Consider the following 21,457-nt stretch of genomic DNA (forward strand, 5'->3'; position numbering starts at 1 on the left):
GCCGCGCGACGACGGTGTGCTTGAGTATTAAAGTGAGGTTTTTGGACGGGGAGGGTGGGGTGTTAAGGGGCTGGGCTGGGGGGCTGGAGGGGTGGGGTATGAGGGAGGTTGTTGTGCATAAGAGTGTGATTAAGGGGGTGAAGAGTGCGGGGATGAGGGGGAGGGGGGTTGTTTATTTTGGGGGGTTGGGGGTGGGGGATTTGGTTTGAGGACTGTGATGACTGAATTATGTTCGGAGTGATGGTTCTAAAGGGGATCCAAACTTGCATAATTAGGACGGGTATACGGACAGCCCAATCTACGTACGATTATTGCAATCTCAATCATAGTACAAAACCGCCGGTTGTTACTACCTTCCAGCTGCGCACGGGGTGCGTATCTTCCAATTCTACACACCACCAGAGCACCTCTTTTGTCTTGTCGATTTGCCCACTCTCTTCGTAGGCTCTCGCCATCGCATACCATGCTTCGGAGTAGTCCCAACCAGCACCAAGCTTGGTAAGTGTGGAGAGTAGCCCGAATGCGCGGTCACGGGCCGCGAGACGGGTGAGCGTGGGTGACGAGAGCTGGTTCTCTACCGACGGCGTGTGAGAGGTTAGGTATTGTGTCTTCGATGTCGACGTCTTTGTATGAATTGAAGAGGCCGATGACTGTAGCGGAGGGGAGATAGTATCGGTGTTGGCAGGCTCCAGCGGTATGACCTCGCTGTAGATATCCAAAAGGATGTTTGAAAGACCGACGATGGCTTCAAGGTGGTCTGGGAAATGTTGTAGCGCGCGCTCAAAGTCTGCGCGAGCTTCATGCTTCATCGATTGGGCTACAAGCTGTTCTGCGCGCTGTAGCAATGTCAGTAGAGGTAATATCGAAGATGATGGGAGACTTACAGCAGCGAACACATCCGCCCATAGCTCCTCCACACTCTTACCGCCGCCCCACCCTTTGTCAGCGAGCGCCTTGGCTGTTGAGTGTTCCAATGACACCTCTGCTTCAAATGTTTCGACCAGCTTCAATGCCTCGGCAACAGCCTCCCTAGCATCCTGGAACATATGCGCTCTTGCATATAGTCCAGAAATGAAGATCCATATGCTGACCAGCAACGAGACTTTCTGACGACGCTCTTGGATCTTGGAAAAGTGGGGATCCGCGGGTATGTAGTCAGCATGTGGTAGGCGTGAAGGTAAACGAGTATCCTGTCTCGGCGGTTGATCTTCGTGACCCAAAGGTGGAGAAGAGTGATCTAGGTTATGGGCGACGGGTGGAAGTGGTGTGTCACCCTTTTCTATTGACTTTCCTGGAGAGCTGGGATTGGAAATGCGTCGAGGCGATTTTGAGTTTGCAGTGTTACTGCGTGCACGAGTGCTGTTTGGGACGTGTTCTGGGAGCGGCGGTACCTCTGGAACGGTGTCTTTGCCGGCCTGGCCATCATCCTGCTTGTGGTGGTGGTGGAACAGATGGTGCCGGTGATGACCGTTAGTAGGAGCTGCGCCGTTGTCATCAGTGACTTGAATCGCAGGAGGCACTTCCGGTTGTGTCGTAGCTGTCTTGGAGCTGACCACAGATTTACTTCGATCAACAGTTTCTTGCTGAGTCGTTCTGACTGACCCTCGTCCGCGGAAGATACTACCTCGTGTGCCCGAGGCGGTCTTTGGAGGCGCCAGCGACGCAGGTTCGGGTGGAGTCTTGACTTTGTCAGCTGCCGGATCGCCGAACAGTCGACCGTACAGTGCAAGGAGCTCGTCACATCCGTCAACCGCAGCGGTGGCACCATCGGTGATCTCAAGAAGAGACAGCTGCGTCATCTTGATCTGCAGTATGTTGCTCTTTTCGAAACGTTCCATGCGATCGACAATGCCAGATTCAAGAGGCTCTTGACCGGCAGCCTCTTGGAGGTGTTCGCTTCGGAATGCGCCCGAATCACGACCGAACAGAACAGCAGGATCGCCGAATTGTTCGAAAGCCGCCTCGCATGCCTTCTCAGCAGCGGTATACTCAGACCGTGACGTCAAAAGCAGGGCAAGAAGATGCCACACTGGTATCAACTTGCGTTCGCGTCCATATTCAGTGGTGATGCCATCCGACAGAACTCCGTCTACACTGACCGTGGTGCCCTTTGTTGCTGGAGAAAGTGCACGCTTGGCGATTTTGATGGCACCGGGGATGTCCCTTGTTTCCGCGAGAACCAAAGCGAGGGCGTATAGAGCTTCCACATTATGTTCGTCGCCGAGATTAGGTGAAAGCGACTTCCTGAGGTACTGCACAGCTTTGGCCTGGATCGTGGCCCTAGCCTCAACCTCGTAAGTGAGCCGTGCCCAGTGTGCTTGTGTGATGCCAATGGCGCAATAGGCGGCAGCTAGGGCCGTGGGTTCGACGAAAGATGTGCTCGAAGCAATTGAGCGGGCATCAGACGTTGAGCGAAGGTGATCTGCCTGCTCCAACCAGTGCTCGATACTGTGAGCAATCTCGAGAGCCTTTTCGGCGTCATGCCTAGATCCCCATCTACAAAGCATCCTGATGGCCTCGGCGGAAGTCCTCAACACCGTGCTGTCGTCGTCAATGCCAGCCTCGAGTTCGCCTGACTTTTCCGATCGATCCTTGTTCCGCGTGATGATCTCGACATAGGAATCGTAGGCTTTGTATGCCAACTCAGGCTCGGCTAGAGATGCGTGGACAACGAAGAGGTTGCGCAGGATCTGGGTCGAGTGGTACGTCTTGGTGGCGGCTCGATAGAGGATCTAGATGATATTAGCTATCGGATCTTCTTGTGGTAGTTGAGTAACTTACATCAAGCACGCCTCGCGCAACACCCTCTTTCCCTCCCTCACCTAGATCATCGTCGCTCCACGTGGGGCCGCAGAGGAGGCGCCAGTTGTCCATGACGGAATCCACCCACGTTTCGACTTCATGATTGGTCTCGCTGGCTTTGGGAAAGTGTGTCTCTCGTATCAACAGGTTCTCGTAGACAGCCTCGACGCGTTTAAGCTCCGCCCGTTGCCGTAGACGTGCGTCTGACTGTGCGGTAGGCGTTGGCTTCTCTTGTATGATGGGTGTGGAATCGGGTTCGTAGGCGAGGTCATAGCGGAGGATCGTTGATAGCGAGTCGTAGTAGGCCTTCCATGCTAACCGCCGGTACCGTGCTGAGTTGCCAACGTCTGAAGCGGCGTTCTTGGAAGTTGCATCCCAGAACTTTGCCCAGTAGCGGTAGGTGCGCAGAGCCTCGGACGCGTTGATTCGCTCACTGAGACCCATCGACTGGTCGGACAGCTGACAAAGACGGACGAGAGACTGTTCTCCCCACATCTTGAACTGGGCCGATTCGGTGTTCGGGGTAGTCGTCGTGGACAGCCAGGGTATTATTGACGAGTAGATCGTGGCTGCCTCGCCAATCGCACCTGTCTTCTCCAGCGCGGAGCCTAGATCACGTCAGTTCTCTGGCCAGAATGAGATTACACAGTATAGCTGTACCCTTGAGATATGTGCCCTTGACCAGACACACCCGAGACCAGCCGCTCAGCGTGCCTGCTTCGCCCGACAGCTGGGTCGCGACTGCCCCAAAGTCCTGTGGAAGCCGCGCAACTGCGAGTCCCGGCTCGTCCAGCACGTAATGGGCCCAGCCGAGGCAGACGTTGGCCTGGAAGGCGTCTTGACCCTGCGTGCCATCTTCTTCGATCGTTGCGAGCAGCGAGGGTATGATCTGTGACAGGCCGGTGGTGGAGGCGGCAGAGGAGGCGGTCGAGGGCCTCTTGGTGCTGTGTGCGGCTATCTGGGCGTCGGAGCGCGCTGTGAGGGTGAGGCCTTGGGTCGCCGTTAGCCCTCAGAAAGACCAAACAGAGAGGTTTGCTGACATCGTCGGTGCGGCGCATGCTTCTCGACCTTGCGACACAGCTCAGGCACGTCGGCCCATCGTCCGGCGCATCGAGCCTCGTCCAGCTGCTGTATGTAGCGCTTGGCCTTTTCGCTCTCAGGGGGGGTCTGTAGGTCCTGTAAGCTACCGTTGTTGAAGATGACGTTGCTTCGGCGCCAGGGGAGAGGGAGGACAGCAACCGCGACATACCACCATGGTGCTAAGAATATGCCTTTGGCTCTGGACAGGGTCGCGATGTCTGTGGAATCATGTTCGACGAGCAATACTGAATGCGACGACGCCGGCCATGGCTGTACACATGTCACTGACCGACTGCACAAGTCCCACTCTTCTGTGCAGTTGGCCCGCACATCCCTGCAGCTCTAGCGCATGCGGTCCGACGCTAACTCCGGGCCTTGAACTTTTTTCTACCAGCCATCGACAACAGCCATTCCGCTGGTCAGAGACGGGCTGATCAAATCAACATCCAGGGGAATCGCCATCATCATGGCGCCCATTGCTTCCGAACTGGCGACGCTGCGAGCGCTCAGTTTCCGCATCTCGTCCACGCCGACATCCCAGCTCCCCCAACACGTGCCTGCCATAGCTGCGTCATTGGCCAATTGCAGGGCGCTCCTCTCTTCGGCCCAGGCCTCAGGTACCAAAGCGACGTCCTCGGAAGCATCTGTTGCTATACACAAGTACCGGACGCTACTCACCACTCTGCTCCAAGACCGGACTCCCCAAGGAAGATGGTGTGCCATAGTCTTGATCAAGGCCACTATTGAAGTTGGAGGTTGGGAGACTCTGCAGAAGAGTTTGCCATGGGTGCGTGGTCTTCTTGGATTCTTGAACAAGCCGGATTCGCCGTCGTCAAAGAAGCTCTGCATCATCACCTTGACCCGCATCTTCCTTCTGACCAGAGAGTACCCGACGTTGATCCGCGAGATCACTACTCCGTCGCTATCACCTTTCGTCCAAGTCTGTCTACAGATAGCGAATGCCAAAGTTACCCCCGCCAGTCTACTACAGATTATCCTAGAGAGCTTCAACGAGCTGCTGCCCCGACACCCTACCATCTTCCGGTCTTATCTAAAGCAACTTTACCCGCTTCTCGGACGTCTCATCGCACCCACTCCATCTGATAAACTCAGCCAAGAGCAGCGAACTGGAACCAACCATGGAGCTTGCTCGGATATCGCAGCTGCGGCGCGCCAACTCTACGTCCAATTACCTTGCTGTGCACCAAAAGGAGCTTCGAGCGAAGAGTGGACAAAGGCTGTCAAGAACATCACAAACGTTACCCATCGAACAACAGACCGTGTATTCCGCGCTGTGATTGAAGACTGGCAATCGACGGCACGTGAAGCACCTCTTTCGAACGGTCACACAGTGGATGACGAAGTTCAAGACCTGGAGCCGGACTCAGATCTATCTGCCTGGTCGGGAATCTTCGCTGGTGGCGAACGCTTGACAGGCCTCCTCTACATCATCAAGGAGTACATCGAAAGTCCCACAGCCAACACTGTGTATCTCAATGTTGGCATGATTGTTGACCTACTCTCGAGAATGCTTTCCCTTACCATTCCCGTGTCGGCGAGCAAGAATTTCCAGAACACCGTACGTCTAAACGCCCAAGTCAGTAAGGACGAGCGTGAAAGCCTCTGGTTACTGTTGCCAGACGTACATGTCGCCGCGATTGAAGTGCTTCTTGCTCTAGCGCACAGATCCCAGAGCAGCACGTTGGCACTGGATCCTGCCATCATTGACCAACTTGTGTGGGTATTTAGTGCGGAAAAAGAGACAGCTCAGATTAGAACAGCATGCTACACGGCGATTGCTGCTTTGTTGCGGAGATCTGGAGTCGCTCTTCATAAAACTACCATCGATTCCCTCGTACCTCTCATTCGCGCTTGCTGCGACGATCTACTACCGCCCGAGACCGCGGCGCCTACAAACCAACAGACTCCCGGTCAGGCCAAGGCCAATGGCAACAGTCAGCCCCAGACCACTGCCAACGCCGATAGCTTCCTTGGCGCTGCGAAGAACGCCGGCGGCCCCAACGCTGGATTCCCTGGACTCCAACAAGCCGCACACGATCTGCTTCCGGTTCTACTCTCAAGCATTCCGGCTCAATACCTATCTGACTCAATGCGCGCTCGTCTGGACCGTACCGCTATTCTCACCCAGCACAAGGACGCCATGGTAGCTAGCGTGCTGAACCCACCACCAAGCAAGAAGTTCGGAAAACCCGCAGCAAGCATACTACCACTCATGGCTCGATCGTTCTCCGCCGAGATGGATGTAGAGGGTATGCTCAGACCAAGGATGCCAGTCATTCGCCTGGGTGGCAAGGATTTGGAGTTGGACGATGGCAACGATGAAGACGAAGAGATGGAAGTTGAGGATGAAGAAGTTGAAGAAGAAGAGCAACAAGCTCTGGAGCAGGCGGATGACCACTTTGCTGGACAAGAGTTGGATAATCTGCTGGAAACCGCTGGGCAATCAGATACGGCAGCGAAGGACTTTGTTATGGAAGACGCACCAACACCTAGCAAACCTGACCTCTCAACTCCACGATCAGTTCGCAAAGGTACGCTTGCGCAACGCCCTAACATCTCTGAACCTACCGCATTCAGCGAAACCAAGCGGCCGATAGGCGAAGATGGTCCTCTTTCGCCTTCCAAGCGAGCAAAGACTGGCGAAGACGAGCAGCGTACAGCACACCCAATACCTCCTGCGCCAACAGCGTCTGTGTCTTTCAGCAAATCTAATCCTACTACGGAGGTAGCCGCTACGTCAGATTTTGCCGCTACCAGCACCGCCTCGGTTGTCCCTGAACTTCCCGAGCCAGGTGAAGGAGACCTCGACGAGGATAGTGACGATGACAAGATATCGCTTGTACTTGGAGTAGATACGGACGACGAGTCTGATTAGCGCTTGTGTGGAAACAGTAGTTGTATAGTCGCCTTGGCTTGCGAGAATGTAGTGAAGGAGTAATAACAAGCGCAGTCCCTGCACGGACATATATCTCGACCTCGCAGTGACCGATGATTTCTTCAAACTAATCCCTACAGCCCGCACTTCTCAATAACCTCGTCCGCCACGCCCTCGTCTCCATAGCCATAACACCAACCGCCCACCGCCAACCAACCCGCAACAATGACACAACCTCCCCACCGCGCACCCCCCAAACGCACCGTCCCCAAAACCGTAGCCCCCAAACCCCCCGCGGCCCCATCTGCCACGCAAGCCGCAAAGCCCAAGAAAGAAAAGCGATACCCCTTCGACTCGCACCAAGACGACATCGTAGTCAACACCACTGAACTCGACACCGCCCCGGGTTTCAGGAGAGGTATAGTGGACTACCGGCATAAACTCACGCTGAAGAAGACGTATGCGCATATCACGACGGACTATGCGGAGGATATGAAGATGACTATTCCGAAGGATGCGGTTACGCCCTTAGGGTCTGAGACGGTCGTTGATGGGGATGAGAGTGACAATGACGACGATGATGATGACGATGAGGATGAGAATCCCAGCGCCAACGCCGCCAACCCCAAGTCCAAGCGCGACGAACGTACCTACGTGCCCGAAGTCAGCGACACAATCATCGACTACACCAAGCTGCCCAAACCGCGCTGCAACCGCCCTAACTACGTAGAATATATCTACCGCGCTACAACCACCAACCCCGCCGTCTTCCTCGCTATCATACGTGTCGCAGAGCGGAATCTACCGTTTATAAATTTCGACTCGGCGATTACGCATTTACCCAATTTACCGGCGAATGCGAGGCTTCCTGGTATACCGGCCCTGTCAGCTCTGTCGCCCGAACCCTCACCTTCCAAACCCTCCAACCCCTCCGCACGGTCCGTATCGGAAAACCAATCGCAGAAAAAGAAAAAGAAAACCAACCAACCCGCTTTCACAGAAGACACGCCCCACGAGAAAAAGGAGACAGACACGGCGATGACAATCCTCTTCCTACCGAACCTATACGAAGACGGGCGCCACGCACTCGGGTACTACGCGCTCGCCCCGGAAACAGACCCAGACACAAAACAACTTAACCCGGAAGACGTTGTGCAGATCCTCTTTACGCCGTGCGGTATATCTGATTTAGTGGAGGCGAAGTTGTTGGAGTGGACGGCTGTTGATCCTGATCTCAAGGCACGGGCTGATGAGGAGAAGGGTGAGAAGGGTGAGAAGGGTGAGAAGGGCGACGGGTTGGGAGGTGGGGATGACAAGGGGGCTGGGGATGGGAAGGAAGGAGATGTTGGGGAGGAAGAAGAAGAATTGACTGTTGAGTACATAGAACATGTTGCTGCGAGGGGAGGTGAGTGGTTGGAGAGGGATGTAGTGGGGGATTGGGAGGAGTGGTGTAGGAGTTTTAGGGTTGCGAGGAGGGTTTGGGAGAAGGTGCTTAAGGGGGTTGTGGAGGTTAAGGAGGTGGAGGGTGTGAAGGAGGAGGCTGAGGGATGAGGCTGGGTTGTGAGGTTGTGGGGGTTCAGTAGGAGTGTGGAAAGCTGAATAGAGCTTCGGCGTTCGTGTTTCGCTTTCCAGGATGCTTCTAGAATCTGGCCTCGATCGAGTCTGTAGCGGTTTGCTTACGTATGTGAGATGATGCGCGTGCGTTTGCAACGTCAGTCTCGAATTGCGGTAGTGACCGATGTTGACAGCATGTTTAGACTAGACTATTTGCATTTTTGTCTCGCAGGTCTGGGCGCTTGAAAGACATGACTTCCATCGCCGGTAGCGATGCATGTGTATCTGCGATGTGATACTGTCATGTTGGCGTCGTTTTGATCCGAAGCCTATTAACTATACATTACTGGTAAGTAGCTTGCACGAGGTTGAGTCCCAGCGGTGCATATCATACGAGCAGAGTGTGCAAAAGACTTCGTTGTATGAACAGCTAAATTGAGATGGTGCAGCTGCATAAAGCCTTAGAATTCCATTCAGTACCGCGAAGGTCATTGCAAAGATGTCAAATGTGTTTTCTCGGTGGTTTTTTCTTGTTTTTCGTGGTGTTCCTCATTCTCGGGTAGGAGTCAATCTCGTTAGCGATGCGGTAGTAATAGTAGCTCGTCATCTATCTTAATGGGTAACGGTGTAGGTTCCGGTGACAAGTTTCGCCCCCACTTGTGCCGAATCTCTGCCGGCGAGATCCATTTCTCATTCTCATCAAAGAGGTCTGCCCAAACTTCCAATTCAAAGCGACTTCTTCCAATGAAGAGCTCTCTGGAAATCGCAATCCAAACCTTGAGTTGAGCGGATTCAATACCACGGAGGAGGATCTGTTTTGACTCGCACAAATGTTGAGATGGCGTGGTCGTACAAACATCTCTAGGCTCAAACTCCAAATTGACGGGGGCAGCTGTCCATTCCTGTATCGTATCATGGCCTCCTGGCAGTAGCTTCTTTGAGATGCTGCATACGAGTCGTCCGGACACTGTCTGATTCCAATTAATGTAGAACGCTCCAAAATGTGTACTGGAGATTTCTATACTGCCGGTGCGGGATGTGGTGTCTGGCAGGTGCTCCGCGACTAGAGGTGGTAACGAAGTGACTTGGAACTTCAAGTCGTGGAAGATCGGGGATATGCGGACGCGTATGTGTGCTTTCGCATGGCGTTGGTTTTGATTGGTGATTTTCTCGCCAACGAGTATGATTCGAGCTTGTTCTATATTATCTGGATTGTATAATATTCTCTGGGTGTCCCACCTTACTGCGATGTTTAGCTGCTTGCTTGTAAGCCTATGGCTTCCTAGTGCACGTACGTCCTTTGGGGTTCCACTGATTGTCGAACATCATAGCAGCCTCCTTAGGATGTTTGGGCCCTAGCCGGAACAGACTGACTTCACCTGATCTCCGTCGGAAAATCAGCTTCGTGCTATCCACAGGCGACAATAGGATGGCCGGCCTCGTGTATGGGTCTCCGTCTATTGCGCAGTCCAAGATTCCAAGGTAGTCACTCCAAGGTGTTCGACTTCTGCTCAGCGGACATAGGAGCATTTCGACAGAGAGTGTAGTCCCAGAAAAGCTAATGTGCGTACCACGATCTGGCATGCGCATATTTTGTATGTCGTAGCAGAAGGACGTAGGATCTGGGGCCAAGAACGAAGGCTGTCCAGTGAAGAATCTTACTGACGGATCGGTGTGGAAAGCTAAGATGGAGTGATCTGACGATATCTCAAGGATGGCCTTTTGCAGCCGATAGAAAGCTTTCTTCCCTTCACCGTACAGGAGGGGCATGTTGGCGTCGAATAGGCCCATCAGACAATAGGCGATGTCTTCCTCGCGCGTCGTCGTACGTTTGGAGGCCCACTTCATCTTTTGCGCTACGCTGAACCTGTCCATCATTCCGCGCACGTCCTGTTCTTCAGCGCTTTTGCAACATCGACATTCACTCTTTTCCAATTCTGCTTTGATCTTTTTAGCTCCAAGTTCGATGATCACACCGGTTGTCGTGGGCACTTTGATGGTTGGTATAGAATGCCTCCGCGACAATACCGATGCGTGAATCCCACTACTTTCCGAGAGCTGTGCTGCGAGAGAGATACGACTTCCCAGGTAGTCCCAGTTCACATCGTAGAAGTGCACGCGATCTGGAGCAATCATCTCCTGTAGCGTCCAACCTCGAGTGAGCCAGCGACATTCGGACAATGAACGCCGCCCTCCGGCTGTTATATCGGATATATAAGCGTAGCAGATAACGGCGTCGCAGTACCATCGGAACATGGAGTTAATAGCTTCCGAGAGCTCCGCGCTGCTGTCCTTGTTGATGTTGCATGTATCAATCCAAACGTATTCGCAGCCATCTTGCAAGGCCTGTTCGCATGTTTTCCTTATCTTAAAGTAGCCTTTCTTAGCACTCCATTTGGCCCTGGAAGTGTCCCGGATATCTTCAAAGAGCACCTCCCCATCTTCCCAGGTGTGCGATAAGATTGCGTACTTGGGCTTAACCGTGCCCAAAACATCGTGGAACTCGTACGTCCGGGCGTTCAAAAGTCTCATTGAGGTCGCGATGTGATTGCGCCGCGCTTGCGCTACCGTGGGGGCGAAGAAAGTGGGGCTTCAGCTTGATAGAATGCGTTGGCAAAGCGACCCTGCGAAAGCAAGTGGTAACGTGTGGGTGTTTGGAAAGCCTGGAAATTGCGCTGTGGGTTTCATCTGGATGCACCATCTCAGCGCAAGTCCTGAAGAACGAACCAGATGCATGAAGTGGCGGGAAGACATGTCCGCTCCAGCTGCGCCCCTCACACACATCCTGGAACGATCGCATGCAGATGACCTACGAGGTTAGCGCTATGCACACTTGGGGATTTTGAATGCCTCAGCCTGGCATCATCAAGCAAGTAATTAGCCTTCTTCGTTGAAGTGCGGGTGAGAATAGACCCTCTTCGAAGGACGTCGTATAGAATCCATAGATGGAAAGCGAGATCGCGTGCACGGAGAAAGGCAAGTGCAATATTGAGGCAGCGCAGCCCCTTAGGAGATGCGACAACAGTAGCGTAAGATTTGTGACAGGTGAGATGCAAGCAAACACGTAGAAAGAAGAGAGCACCGTAGAGGTTCAGAAGCTTCGGTGCTAGTGAGTTGCCGCTGCCGTCCGCACATGCCCAGGTGGGTGGGCACGCGACGCGTAACGCTAGTCTCCTTTGGTGTGCCTAGCGCGACACGCACACGCGTTCTTGGGCGGCGGACACCTGGGCATCTACCTAGGCACAATACTCCAATTCCTGCACGACATCTCTCACACGAACCGCGCTTCTCCTGTTACAATGATGACCTGTGGACAGCTACAACATGCCCCGGTGTTCTCTATAACCAGTGTGAATGAGCTGCATCCTGTCCTGGTGGCGTCGACTCTTCAGAGGACATCTGAAAGCCATTTGGATGTATTCCCACCCTAATATACACCTCCAGCGACCATCAGGAAGCAACAGCAGACCACACTCGGAGTCCAAAGCGCGTTTTCTTATCTACCAAGCATTCTGGCGTCACATCGACCTCATCGGTGCTCGTCTTCAAGAATGATTGTATATATCTTGCTGGATATCTTCATGTGCTTCTGGCATGATGTCGGCGGATTTGCAAATACCGAGCTTATCATACCGTTCTGGAAAGTCAGAATGATGGCACTGGGACGAGAGAAAGCAGAAATCGGAGGTGTAATATACATGAGAACCTTTCACTCTGTACTTTCTACAGCTGCCAAGATCTGGACCGAATTCCCACCGCTACACTCGACTTGGGCGGAAGCGTAGATTCCGGGTTCATTACCGCCTTTGGATCTGTCTTCCCTTGATTGCCTCGATGCATTTCACATCACTACACTCAATAAATTCCCCTTATTGGAACAAAGTGCATTCGGACGAGGACGATACACTAGAGCCACGATGTTGCTTATGATACTCCTTATTCTCTTTGCCTGGTGCGCCGTCGCGGTACTTCCTGTCTCTTTATCTTTACTAACATCAAAGCTAGCGCTCCCAAGGGAGGTATGGGCTGGTTCGGCGATTCGTTGGTAGTCCCGCAACCTTTTAAAAGCCACGATACTAACATCCCTAGGTTTGGCGCCGACAAGAGCGGTCGCTAGCCGAAGCACCCCGATAACAGCGGCAAGACCGAAATCGCCTACTGCTACGAAAACAAGGCTGCCAAAGATGAGCTTGAAGGAGTCATAGCAGAGGGCTGGGGAGCATGGCAGCGTTCTCTCGGTCGCTGGGGTAAAGAGAGCGGCCATTCACTGCTCTTTACACGGCGCCTTGTTCCTGGCCAGGACATCTACTGCTACCTGGCGAATGGCGATTGGAACCAGTTGTTTCCGGCAGACACCGTCGTTATCAAGCGTGGTGCTCCAGGGGGTTGGGCAGCAGCGTCTTCTTTGGGATATAGGGCTGAAGGTTCACCTGGTCGTCATCAATTGAGTATCGGCAACGCGGAACAAGCGCCGAACAGAGATCTGGCCTGGGGTAAGTTGAGAAGCAATTTTTGATTGTCCGGACCCGCTAACAGGGAGACAGTCGTAGCTCACGAGCTAGGTACAACTATTTCTTCTCCATCAGTATACAAGCGGTAACTAATCGAATCCGTGCAGGCCACATCTTTGGCTTAATGCACGAACACTCACGCGGAGACCGCGACGACCACGTCCAGTTCAACTGCGCCAGTCTCACAGGCTACCACGAAGCTCTCCAAAAGGCCACTACCGACGGCTTTACCATAAACGAACTCTGCAACATCTTCAATGTTGCGAAGCACTACCAATTCGACGCTTCAGAGTACTACAAGTGGACGAACGACGGCTTGGCATACAGCGCGGAATATGATTACGATTCGATCATGCACTACAGCTCATGGCAGAGCCACAACCCTGCTCTTGTCAATCAGGATCAGAACAACCCCGATAATTACCCTTTGGTTCGACTCACCGGTGGAAAGAATGGTCAAAAGTCGCTCCTTCCGCTGCCACGTCCGAGTGGAGAGTGGGGTATTTCTAGACTGGATAAAGAGGCTATCAAGTTGTTGTATCCGTGGGAGTAATCGACCTTCCCACGCTGGACCAGTGATCTTTATGATCCCGACGCACTGACGGCCATCATCGCTTTTGGATCGCTCGATCATTCTATTCCTCGCCCATGACCGCGAATAGCTAGATAAAGACTTAGACGGGAAGTATCCAAGAAAGCCACTAAGTACACTTGGAAAGCTGCACTTGCTGTAACTCTAATAGTCGCTCAACCTTGAGCCCAAATTTCGTGTCTCACGATACGCTCCAGTCTCAGTCTTCGCCAGTGACGCGTTCAACTAGCAATACCTATATCATGCGTCGTAGGCAAACCATATTTTAGTCATAATCTGGCGTATTGAACCCAGAAATTGTAGTTCGTAGACAATCTTACACTTGACTCTACCTAGGTAGTGAAAGAGCCTCCACCTAGGGTTCAAAAAACGTTTGCTCGACAAGTCTAAAGCGCACAGACCAAGAAGTGGTGTCCCTAGTCGTTCATCGCGGCGCTAGCAGAACTATTGCAAAGGCTCACACTTTTCTTGATCTCTTTCCCTTACATCAGCGTTGTTTCCGCCGCGATAGAACCGCACTCGGTGCATTGGCCCACTCCACCTTCGCTGCCTACCCAGGGACCTGCATCGACTATACATACTACTAGCCTCAACCCACCAGAAGCTCTACCACCGACCAATCCCAGAATCTACCCTCTGGAACTTAACTCAGCGCCCAGCCATGCTGCCCCTACTTCTTCTCTTCGCCTTCTTTGGGGTCGTCTTTGCTGGGTTCGTCATCCATAATTCGATCTTGTGAACGACCCCGACACTTGCTAACTCTTGCAGGCACCCTGTAATAGCGGCAAGGAGGTGGCCTCGTGATGAATATACGGCAATGTTCACAATCTATTGGTGCTTCGAGAATCAGCTCGCAGAGACACAGATCCCGGTGCAGCGCATGGAACAGGCATGGCTTGTTTGGACCTCAGTCATGGGAACGGCTTCTGAAAACAACCACGCCTTAGAATTCAAACGTTGGAAACATCCAGTCACAGGCAACTATCCCCATTGTTACGATGCCAACAACGAATGGACTAAGGGTATGCCTCGCGCGGCAGTGCGTGTAAAATATGATCCTCAAGTGGTCGGGGCATTTGCTCCGGCTGGTTACCAAGGCAGAGAAAAGGGCGCACATTATCTAACCCAGGGGCCCGTGGATACACCGGGGCGAGAGATTCCGAACCCGGTCTGGCAGATAGCACACGAGCTGGGTCATGTGTTTGGCCTTCTTCACGAGCACCAACGACCGGATCGAGATATTTACATTCAGTTCAGGCCTCAGCACCTCAACGGATTCGCACGAGCTTGGCAGGCTGCTCAAGCCAGCCACGTCACCTTTCAGCAACTTACGGAAGTGGATGGTGTCGGTGAACAATTCGGATGGGACTTAATCCGCTCATTTACAAGGACTGCAGCCGCTCCAGATTACCATTCAACCTACGACTACGCTTCCATCATGCACTACGATTCGATAGCGGGAACCAATCATCAGGCTCCATATTCAGCAACAGATCCTAACTCGTACCCAATGGCTCAAATAGGCATGGCAAATGCTCAAGGCGTAGCACCGCTCTTCCTTTTGCCCTTAAAGGGTCATGTACCTGGGCTAGCTTACCATATTTCCCAAGGCGACGCTGCGGCAATCCGGTTTATGTATCCTCACTATTAATCGTGTCGGGTTAGCGGACGTTAGAATTCAGAGGCTTAGAAGTAGTTTCACTGCAACCCTGGTCGTCACGTTGCTGAACGAGATCTTGCAGAGATGAACCAGTGTCAACAATATTTACCTATGATACCTGCACTCGCTACTCAGTGAAGGTGAAGTTTACATTAGAGCGTGTTTTTCACCAGCTGTTGCCCCACTTTCGCTTGCCACAGCATTAACTACGACTATCACTGCTGTACTCGACACTCTCTAGCAGCCACCTCGAAACCGCGCGCGACCACTTCCAAGGCCGACTCTACATCCAAAAATGCATTCTCTTTCCCTTCTCCTTGCCTTCCTTGGACTCGTATGTGCGATCTCGGCAGATTTCCTCAACACCACTCTTCCTTCTCCTGGCCCAATCGATATTGCTCCGCCACTTGATACCGGCGGCCATGCTGGGTATGTAGTGCGAATTCTCAAGGCCCATCAGTTATTAACTCCTCCAGGTTCCCCGTCTACAACGCTAACAATCAACGTTGGCCCCGGCAACCAGATCGAAGGTTTTTAATTAACTGGTGCTTCAGAGACGCGCTCTCCGAGAACAATATTTTCAGAGCAGTCGACAACGGTTGGGGGACTTGGACACGCAAGCTCGGTGCGGCGCAAGCATCGAATGGCCACAATTTGCATTTCGAACGCTTCAAACCAGTCGGAGGGCCGAACTACCCGTACTGCTACACCTCTCCGGGCGTATGGGACCCACAGATACCTCCTGAAACTGTGGTTGTGTATTGGGTCGCGACTGATCCTATGAGTCGCGAAGGGTTCGCTTCGGTCGGCCACACAGTTAGTAACGTTCCCGGCCGACATCATCTGATGATCTCGGGACACACGACAGACGACAACAGGGACTTCACTGTAGCACACGAACTTGGTCACATTTTTGGCCTAAACCACGAGCATGAGCGCTCCGACCGAGATCAGTACATCATCTACAATTGCAGAAACGTCGAAGGATTCGCCGAAGCTTGGGGAAGATGTCTGGCCGAGGATCCCACTTGCACAGAAGACATGCTCTGCAACGATCGTGCTCTCGCAATTCGACACGGTTTCATCGGCTCCGAATTCATCACGTATAATATCGCTCCAGACATAGCCTCGCCATACGATTTTGAGTCAATTATGCATTACGATAGTCGTAGAGGTTCAAATGAAGCCATCGTGTCGGGGGATCGTACAAACCCCACGTTGTACCCGATGTTCAAAGTGGATCCACAGACGAATCAGGCCGCCTTCCTGCGTCTCGCCGGTGGCCTCAAATACCCAGAGTTCGAGATATCTGACGGGGACGCCCAGATGATACGTTCTATGTATCCGTTCCAGTAAAGGGTATTCGCGGCTGATAGAGGGAACGGTCAAGACGGAATCTGCCCATTGAATGAGGGTAAGGATGAGAAAGAGGCAAGACCACAATGTTCTGTACATGGCGGGATGAGTTGTCTGGGCCATCAGACCCATGGGAGCTCTTTTCAAGAATGCCTTGTTGAGAGTTGAACGAGTTGTATCTTCCTGTGTTGTGATCTCTCGAATGCGATCTATATACCGAGTAGATATAAATAATGGCTGGGTTTCGATCTCTGTGTCGCAAGCTCTTGTGTTGATGATACTTCTCATTTTTCGAGAGGACCTGATTGGATGGATACATGTGGATTTTGGAAGTTGTGAGTCGCTCGTTGCGATGATCGCTGTGTCGCGAACATCTCATCTCACCCAGTAAACACTGACAACTACCCTCCACCCCCCGCAAACTCCTCCGTAAACCTCCTAGCCTGCTCATCAAAAACATCCCTCCTCTCCACATACTCCCTCCCCATGCTCGGATAATACGCATCCTCCGCATCCGGACTATCCAAAAACGATCGCAGACTCAACAGTATTTTCGAAATCGTCAAAACGGGACACCAATCTTGTTGCAAGATGTTGATACATATATACCCACTGTCGCTATCGATGTTTGGATGGTAAACATGGGTGGTGAATGTTATAGTGGGTGGGTGGATCGGGTAATCCTCTGGAAACTCCACGGTGAGGTGGAAGGTGCCGGATTCGTAGGGCGTTTCTGGGGGGCCGCGGATTGTGGCGCGCCATGAAAAGAGGTTTGAGGGGTCGATTGGGTTGGCGGTGCAGCCTTCTATTGGGTCGGAGCGCAGGGATTGGTATTCTTTTTGGATGCGTCTGGTTGTATGTGGATGGGCGGGCATCTTGGAATGCGATTTTATGAGACTGGTTTGCGTAAAGTTGGGGCAAGCTCTGTGTGTCGTTTGGGAGAAGGTGAGGATGAAGTGTAGTGGGTGGCGAGGGATGGTGTGGCTGATTTAGGCAGCAGCCAAGTGCTACGCCAATCATGAACAAGCCGCAAGCGTTGCTTTCGACACGTACTTCATCTTCTACTCGCACATCGGCGATGTACATGAGAACAAACGAGCAGGATTTGATTGTGCCAAGGTCTGGTCGGGGAGTTCACACAATGCGTGTTTTACAGCGTTACCAGAATCCATGAAAACTGGTGTATGAAGTTTTTGGACTCACGGATAGCCGCCTCATTGAAGTTGAATGTACAAAGAGAAACTAGGTCAAGACCTTTTATACCCACAGCGCAGTGAAGGAAGGCAACGCCATGCGTACGTACCGGCTGCGTTTCTTTTTTTGAGAATCCGACCGGATAGAGCGACGAGTTCATGAGTTCGTTATCGTGCGCTTTTGTTTCCACAGCCGCACTTCCGAGGAAACATTGACAATACAGGTGGTACTTTCGGAAGAAACATAGAACATTTTCGCTATCTTTTGAGTTCCCAGTCCTTCATGATGGGAGAAGATGGGAGACTCTCAGGGCCGAGGAGAAGGGTTTATATATCAACTTTAGCGGTGTACACGACGCGTGGTCTTCGATCGTGCTGTATCACGATTTAGTGGAGTAAAACAAAAACGACCGTTGCAGCAGACATGTAACCGTCGGCTGCACTCTTGTGCAGACCCAGAGGCATGCGTTCGTATGGCTAGTCTTTCTTCTTTCCCACATGCAATCACTGGCTTCATTTTGAACACGCTCTTCGCAAAGCAGTATGCAAGCGTATGGAGATCCCAAATCCAGTCATGCATTTATACAATCCTCTGTTTTTGAGTATGGAAGATCCGCGACGGCAGCTTTATAAACACAGTCAACTCGCTGCTGTTTCATGCATAAGTAACATGCCGTTTTCGCACAGGCAGAGAATCGATAGAGTCTCATACCTCCAGCCTCTCATACGAGATGACATCTTCGAATTCGGGGAGCTCAGAGAAAGGAGAACATCATATAGCAAGTTAAAGGTTTGAGAGATCGGACCAAGCCATGATTGAAGTTGAACATGATTTTCGGAGGTGCTGCACGAAACATAGATGGTTTGGTATCTTTTTTGAGAAACGGAAGTCCCACGAAACATGATTGATGGCCCTTAGCATTTTGGAGTTCCTGTACGAGGAAGAGACAATGGGGAAAGAAGACTCTGTTCGGGAGAGAAGGTGTTTATATACCCGCCGCAGGCTGCCCATCTCCAGATGCAAAAAAAACGTGTGTTAGCCCTATGATATGACTTGATGTGTTCGAGAAACCAGCACAATGCGTTTTGATAGGCTCAACGTGTACCCAGGACTGTGCAGGGCATGTGCATCTATGTAGTTGTTTTATTCGAAGAAAAGGTTGAACACAACGAGGACGCCAATGTAGGCCAGTAACGCCATTCTTCTCTTCTTGTCCTACTTCGTTTTGGTATCACAAAGACATGTATTTTCTTGCGTTTTCTTTTGCTCACAGCGAGGCGACACACATGTATTAAGGAGTTTTGCTTTTGGCCCGGACAATACAGCGCATGCAGTCAATGTCGGTCAATTTTGGTAAAATGTGGGAGCCGGGCGTGCAATCAGCACATACGCACGTCATCGATCAGTTTTGGAAAAGACAGGGAACCATGTAGTGATGGAACGAAGTACAAGGATGAACGATTTTCCACGTCACGTGGTGGGTCTTTTGGGCAGACAGTCATGCCGTAAGCGTGGGGGTGTTTTTCGGAAGTCCAGCAACAGGACATGGACCTGTTTCCAGTCCATTTTGAGAATGCAGAAAAGTTGCAAAGTTGGTGGAGAGAAGGAGCGGGTTGGAAACAAGGCTTATATAGACACTAGAAGACCAGAGCTGCACGTGATGTCATAGGTCATGAAAAAATGCCGGAGACGTTGCCAGCAAAGTAGCATACACAACATGCCATGAGAATCGGAAGTTCAAAGCAGGTGTGAGTCGGTATATCTAGGGCAGCGCAATTATGTGAGGACGTGCTGTAGGAATAGTGATACGTTAAGACCGGCATCCCGAGCTCGAGTCCCAGGCACGCTTCTAGGAAACTGGAGCCTCCTGTTGATATAATCAGTAATGCACTGCTGAGAGACCGAGTGTTTACTTACCGCTTTCAACACCTCAAAGACATTCTCGGTTTCCAGGACCACTGGCTTCGGCTGCACGCCATCCGCCCACTTCCTCTCCCACTCAACAGCACCTTGGGTACCATTCACACCATTCACAGGCCCGCCATCGCGCGCGTGCGACGATACACCACCATGTGCGTGCCCAGCACCGCCATTAGAGCCGTTCGCAGCATCTCCACCACCCAACCTCCTTCGGTCACTGCTGCTCTCCGAAGATGTCTGATCGCTTTGTAGATATCCCGATCTACCGCCTGTTAACTTGTACAACTTATCGCCAACGGGAGTGCCACGCTGAAGCTCCTCACCCTCATTGAACCTGCGTAGGATGATGTAGCCCACGAAGCCCCAGATGAAGATGAAGGTCGCTGAGCAGCTGGCGATGATGACGGTGGGGACGACGAAGAGGAGCGCGAAGCCGACTAGGAAGAAGGTGATTGCGATGGAGACGAGGAGGCCGAGGAAGAGGCAGGTTGATAGGGAGACGAGGAGGGTGGTTGTTGCGAAGGCGAGGAAGAGGGCCAGTGGGAGACCAGTCAATGCGGTTTGGGTCGTCAGGAAGGCCTGGAAGGTGTCATTGATTGGAGTCTTCAGATGTTATCGAACAACTTACGGCTACTTTGGGGTTCTGGTGGGCGTAGTCTCGGGCCCTCTCAAGCATGTGCTCGCGCTGCTTGGGTGGCAGGACCTGATTGGTGGTGGTCTCGATCTGATCACCGACTCTTCGCGTGGTGTAATGGATCTTGTTTCCGAGGTTGTCGACCATGTCGCCAGCTGTCTGAAGGACGGTGGGCATGGTGAGGTTGGTGAAATAGGTGCGCTTGGTAGCAGTACAGTGGTTAATGAAACAATGGATGGTGATGACGGGTGATGGAAGACGAAGGACGGAGATGAAGTTTGATTGTTTACTGTATCAGGGCGACTGCATTGACTAGATACAAGGGATTCAATAGAGGGAAGCTCCGTGTGTGCCGTGGCCGCACTTGCGATGCGGATGCGCAAGTCTGGAACGCGTCCGTCGCGTGAACGTCATCGCGGATGCGCTAAGACGGTTCGGGGTTGGCGTAGCTTCCACCCCGGTCGCTCGGCTATGCCTGCTAGCTGACCGCCCAAAGTTCTGCCAATTCGCGATCGAACTTTTTGACACAACGCGACCCATGCTGCCATATCGGAACCGCAACGCCGACATGAGTGAAAAGAAGAGAAAGAGGCAGGAGCAGAATGGCGAACGACCGAAGAAGAAGACAGCTGTTGCGCCTACGGGAAATGTCCGCGTCAAGATGGTAGAGAATAAAGAGACTCTGGGTCCGCTTCTAGGTATGATAGCACCTCTTCAGACTGTCGCATTGCGTCAAAACTCATCGCAAATGCCGGGAGACCTTGGCATGATATATGGATGTGTTTTCTAACGCGCTCAAGCTGTCACACCCGGTCTCACCATCCCTTCGAAGATATCCTTCAACCCATACAAGCGCACCAAGATAAGACCACAAGGCGAAGAAACCGAAATGCTGTTCCAATCATCCGGCCACCCTCGTCTAGATTACATCGCACAGGAAGAGCATGATGGAAGCGCCGAGAGCCAGCTACAAGACTACATCGGCGTATTCGACCCTGCGACAAGCAAGCTACAGATCGTCCCGGTCAAGAGAGTTGTCGTACGAAGCACACTGCGAAGCGAAGCACAAGAAATGCGCGAAGAGCAGGAGGCGTTGGACGCAGCACAAAACACTGTCATGGCAAAGAGAGCTGCTCTCGCGGCAGAGTTTGGATCCAAGAAGTCGAGGAAGGCACTTGAAGACCGGACGCTCAACGCCATCAAGAGTGGAACCGGAGCTGAGGACGCAGCGAGGACCGACGCAGTTGCCGAGAACGTT

At 52.4% G+C, this 21,457-nt stretch overlaps 5 protein-coding genes across 5 annotated transcripts; 3 read left to right on the forward strand and 2 right to left on the reverse strand.

Moving 5' to 3' along the window:
- Positions 1-323: 323 nt before the first annotated feature.
- J4E88_006261 (uncharacterized protein) lies at positions 324-4,057 on the reverse strand (the record flags this gene model as incomplete). Its single annotated transcript, XM_049399890.1, has 6 exons — positions 324-836; positions 885-2,732; positions 2,782-3,410; positions 3,463-3,792; positions 3,843-3,969; positions 4,052-4,057. The coding sequence occupies 6 exons, from the start codon at positions 4,055-4,057 to the stop codon at positions 324-326; spliced, it is 3,453 nt and encodes a 1,150-aa protein (XP_049254201.1).
- Positions 4,058-4,348: 291 nt separating this feature from the next.
- Positions 4,349-6,778, forward strand: J4E88_006262 (uncharacterized protein; the record flags this gene model as incomplete). The annotated part of the gene is made up of 1 exon (XM_049399891.1): positions 4,349-6,778. One exon carries the CDS (start codon positions 4,349-4,351, stop codon positions 6,776-6,778), a length of 2,430 nt encoding a protein of 809 aa, XP_049254202.1.
- A 225-nt stretch (positions 6,779-7,003) lies between these two features.
- On the forward strand, positions 7,004-8,329 carry J4E88_006263 (uncharacterized protein; the record flags this gene model as incomplete). Its single annotated transcript, XM_049399892.1, has 1 exon — positions 7,004-8,329. One exon carries the CDS (start codon positions 7,004-7,006, stop codon positions 8,327-8,329), a length of 1,326 nt encoding a protein of 441 aa, XP_049254203.1.
- Positions 8,330-12,353: 4,024 nt separating this feature from the next.
- J4E88_006264 (uncharacterized protein) lies at positions 12,354-13,396 on the forward strand (the record flags this gene model as incomplete). The annotated part of the gene is made up of 3 exons (XM_049399893.1): positions 12,354-12,361; positions 12,470-12,825; positions 12,951-13,396. The coding sequence occupies 3 exons, from the start codon at positions 12,354-12,356 to the stop codon at positions 13,394-13,396; spliced, it is 810 nt and encodes a 269-aa protein (XP_049254204.1).
- Positions 13,397-19,421: 6,025 nt separating this feature from the next.
- J4E88_006265 (uncharacterized protein) lies at positions 19,422-20,376 on the reverse strand (the record flags this gene model as incomplete). Its single annotated transcript, XM_049399894.1, has 2 exons — positions 19,422-20,144; positions 20,194-20,376. The coding sequence occupies 2 exons, from the start codon at positions 20,374-20,376 to the stop codon at positions 19,422-19,424; spliced, it is 906 nt and encodes a 301-aa protein (XP_049254205.1).
- Between the last annotated feature and the right edge of the window lie 1,081 nt (positions 20,377-21,457).

The sequence above is a fragment of the Alternaria novae-zelandiae genome (genome assembly GCF_023758075.1).
Source record: "Alternaria novae-zelandiae strain BMP 2774 chromosome Unknown scaffold_12, whole genome shotgun sequence".
Taxonomy (NCBI): Eukaryota; Fungi; Ascomycota; class Dothideomycetes; order Pleosporales; family Pleosporaceae; genus Alternaria; species Alternaria novae-zelandiae.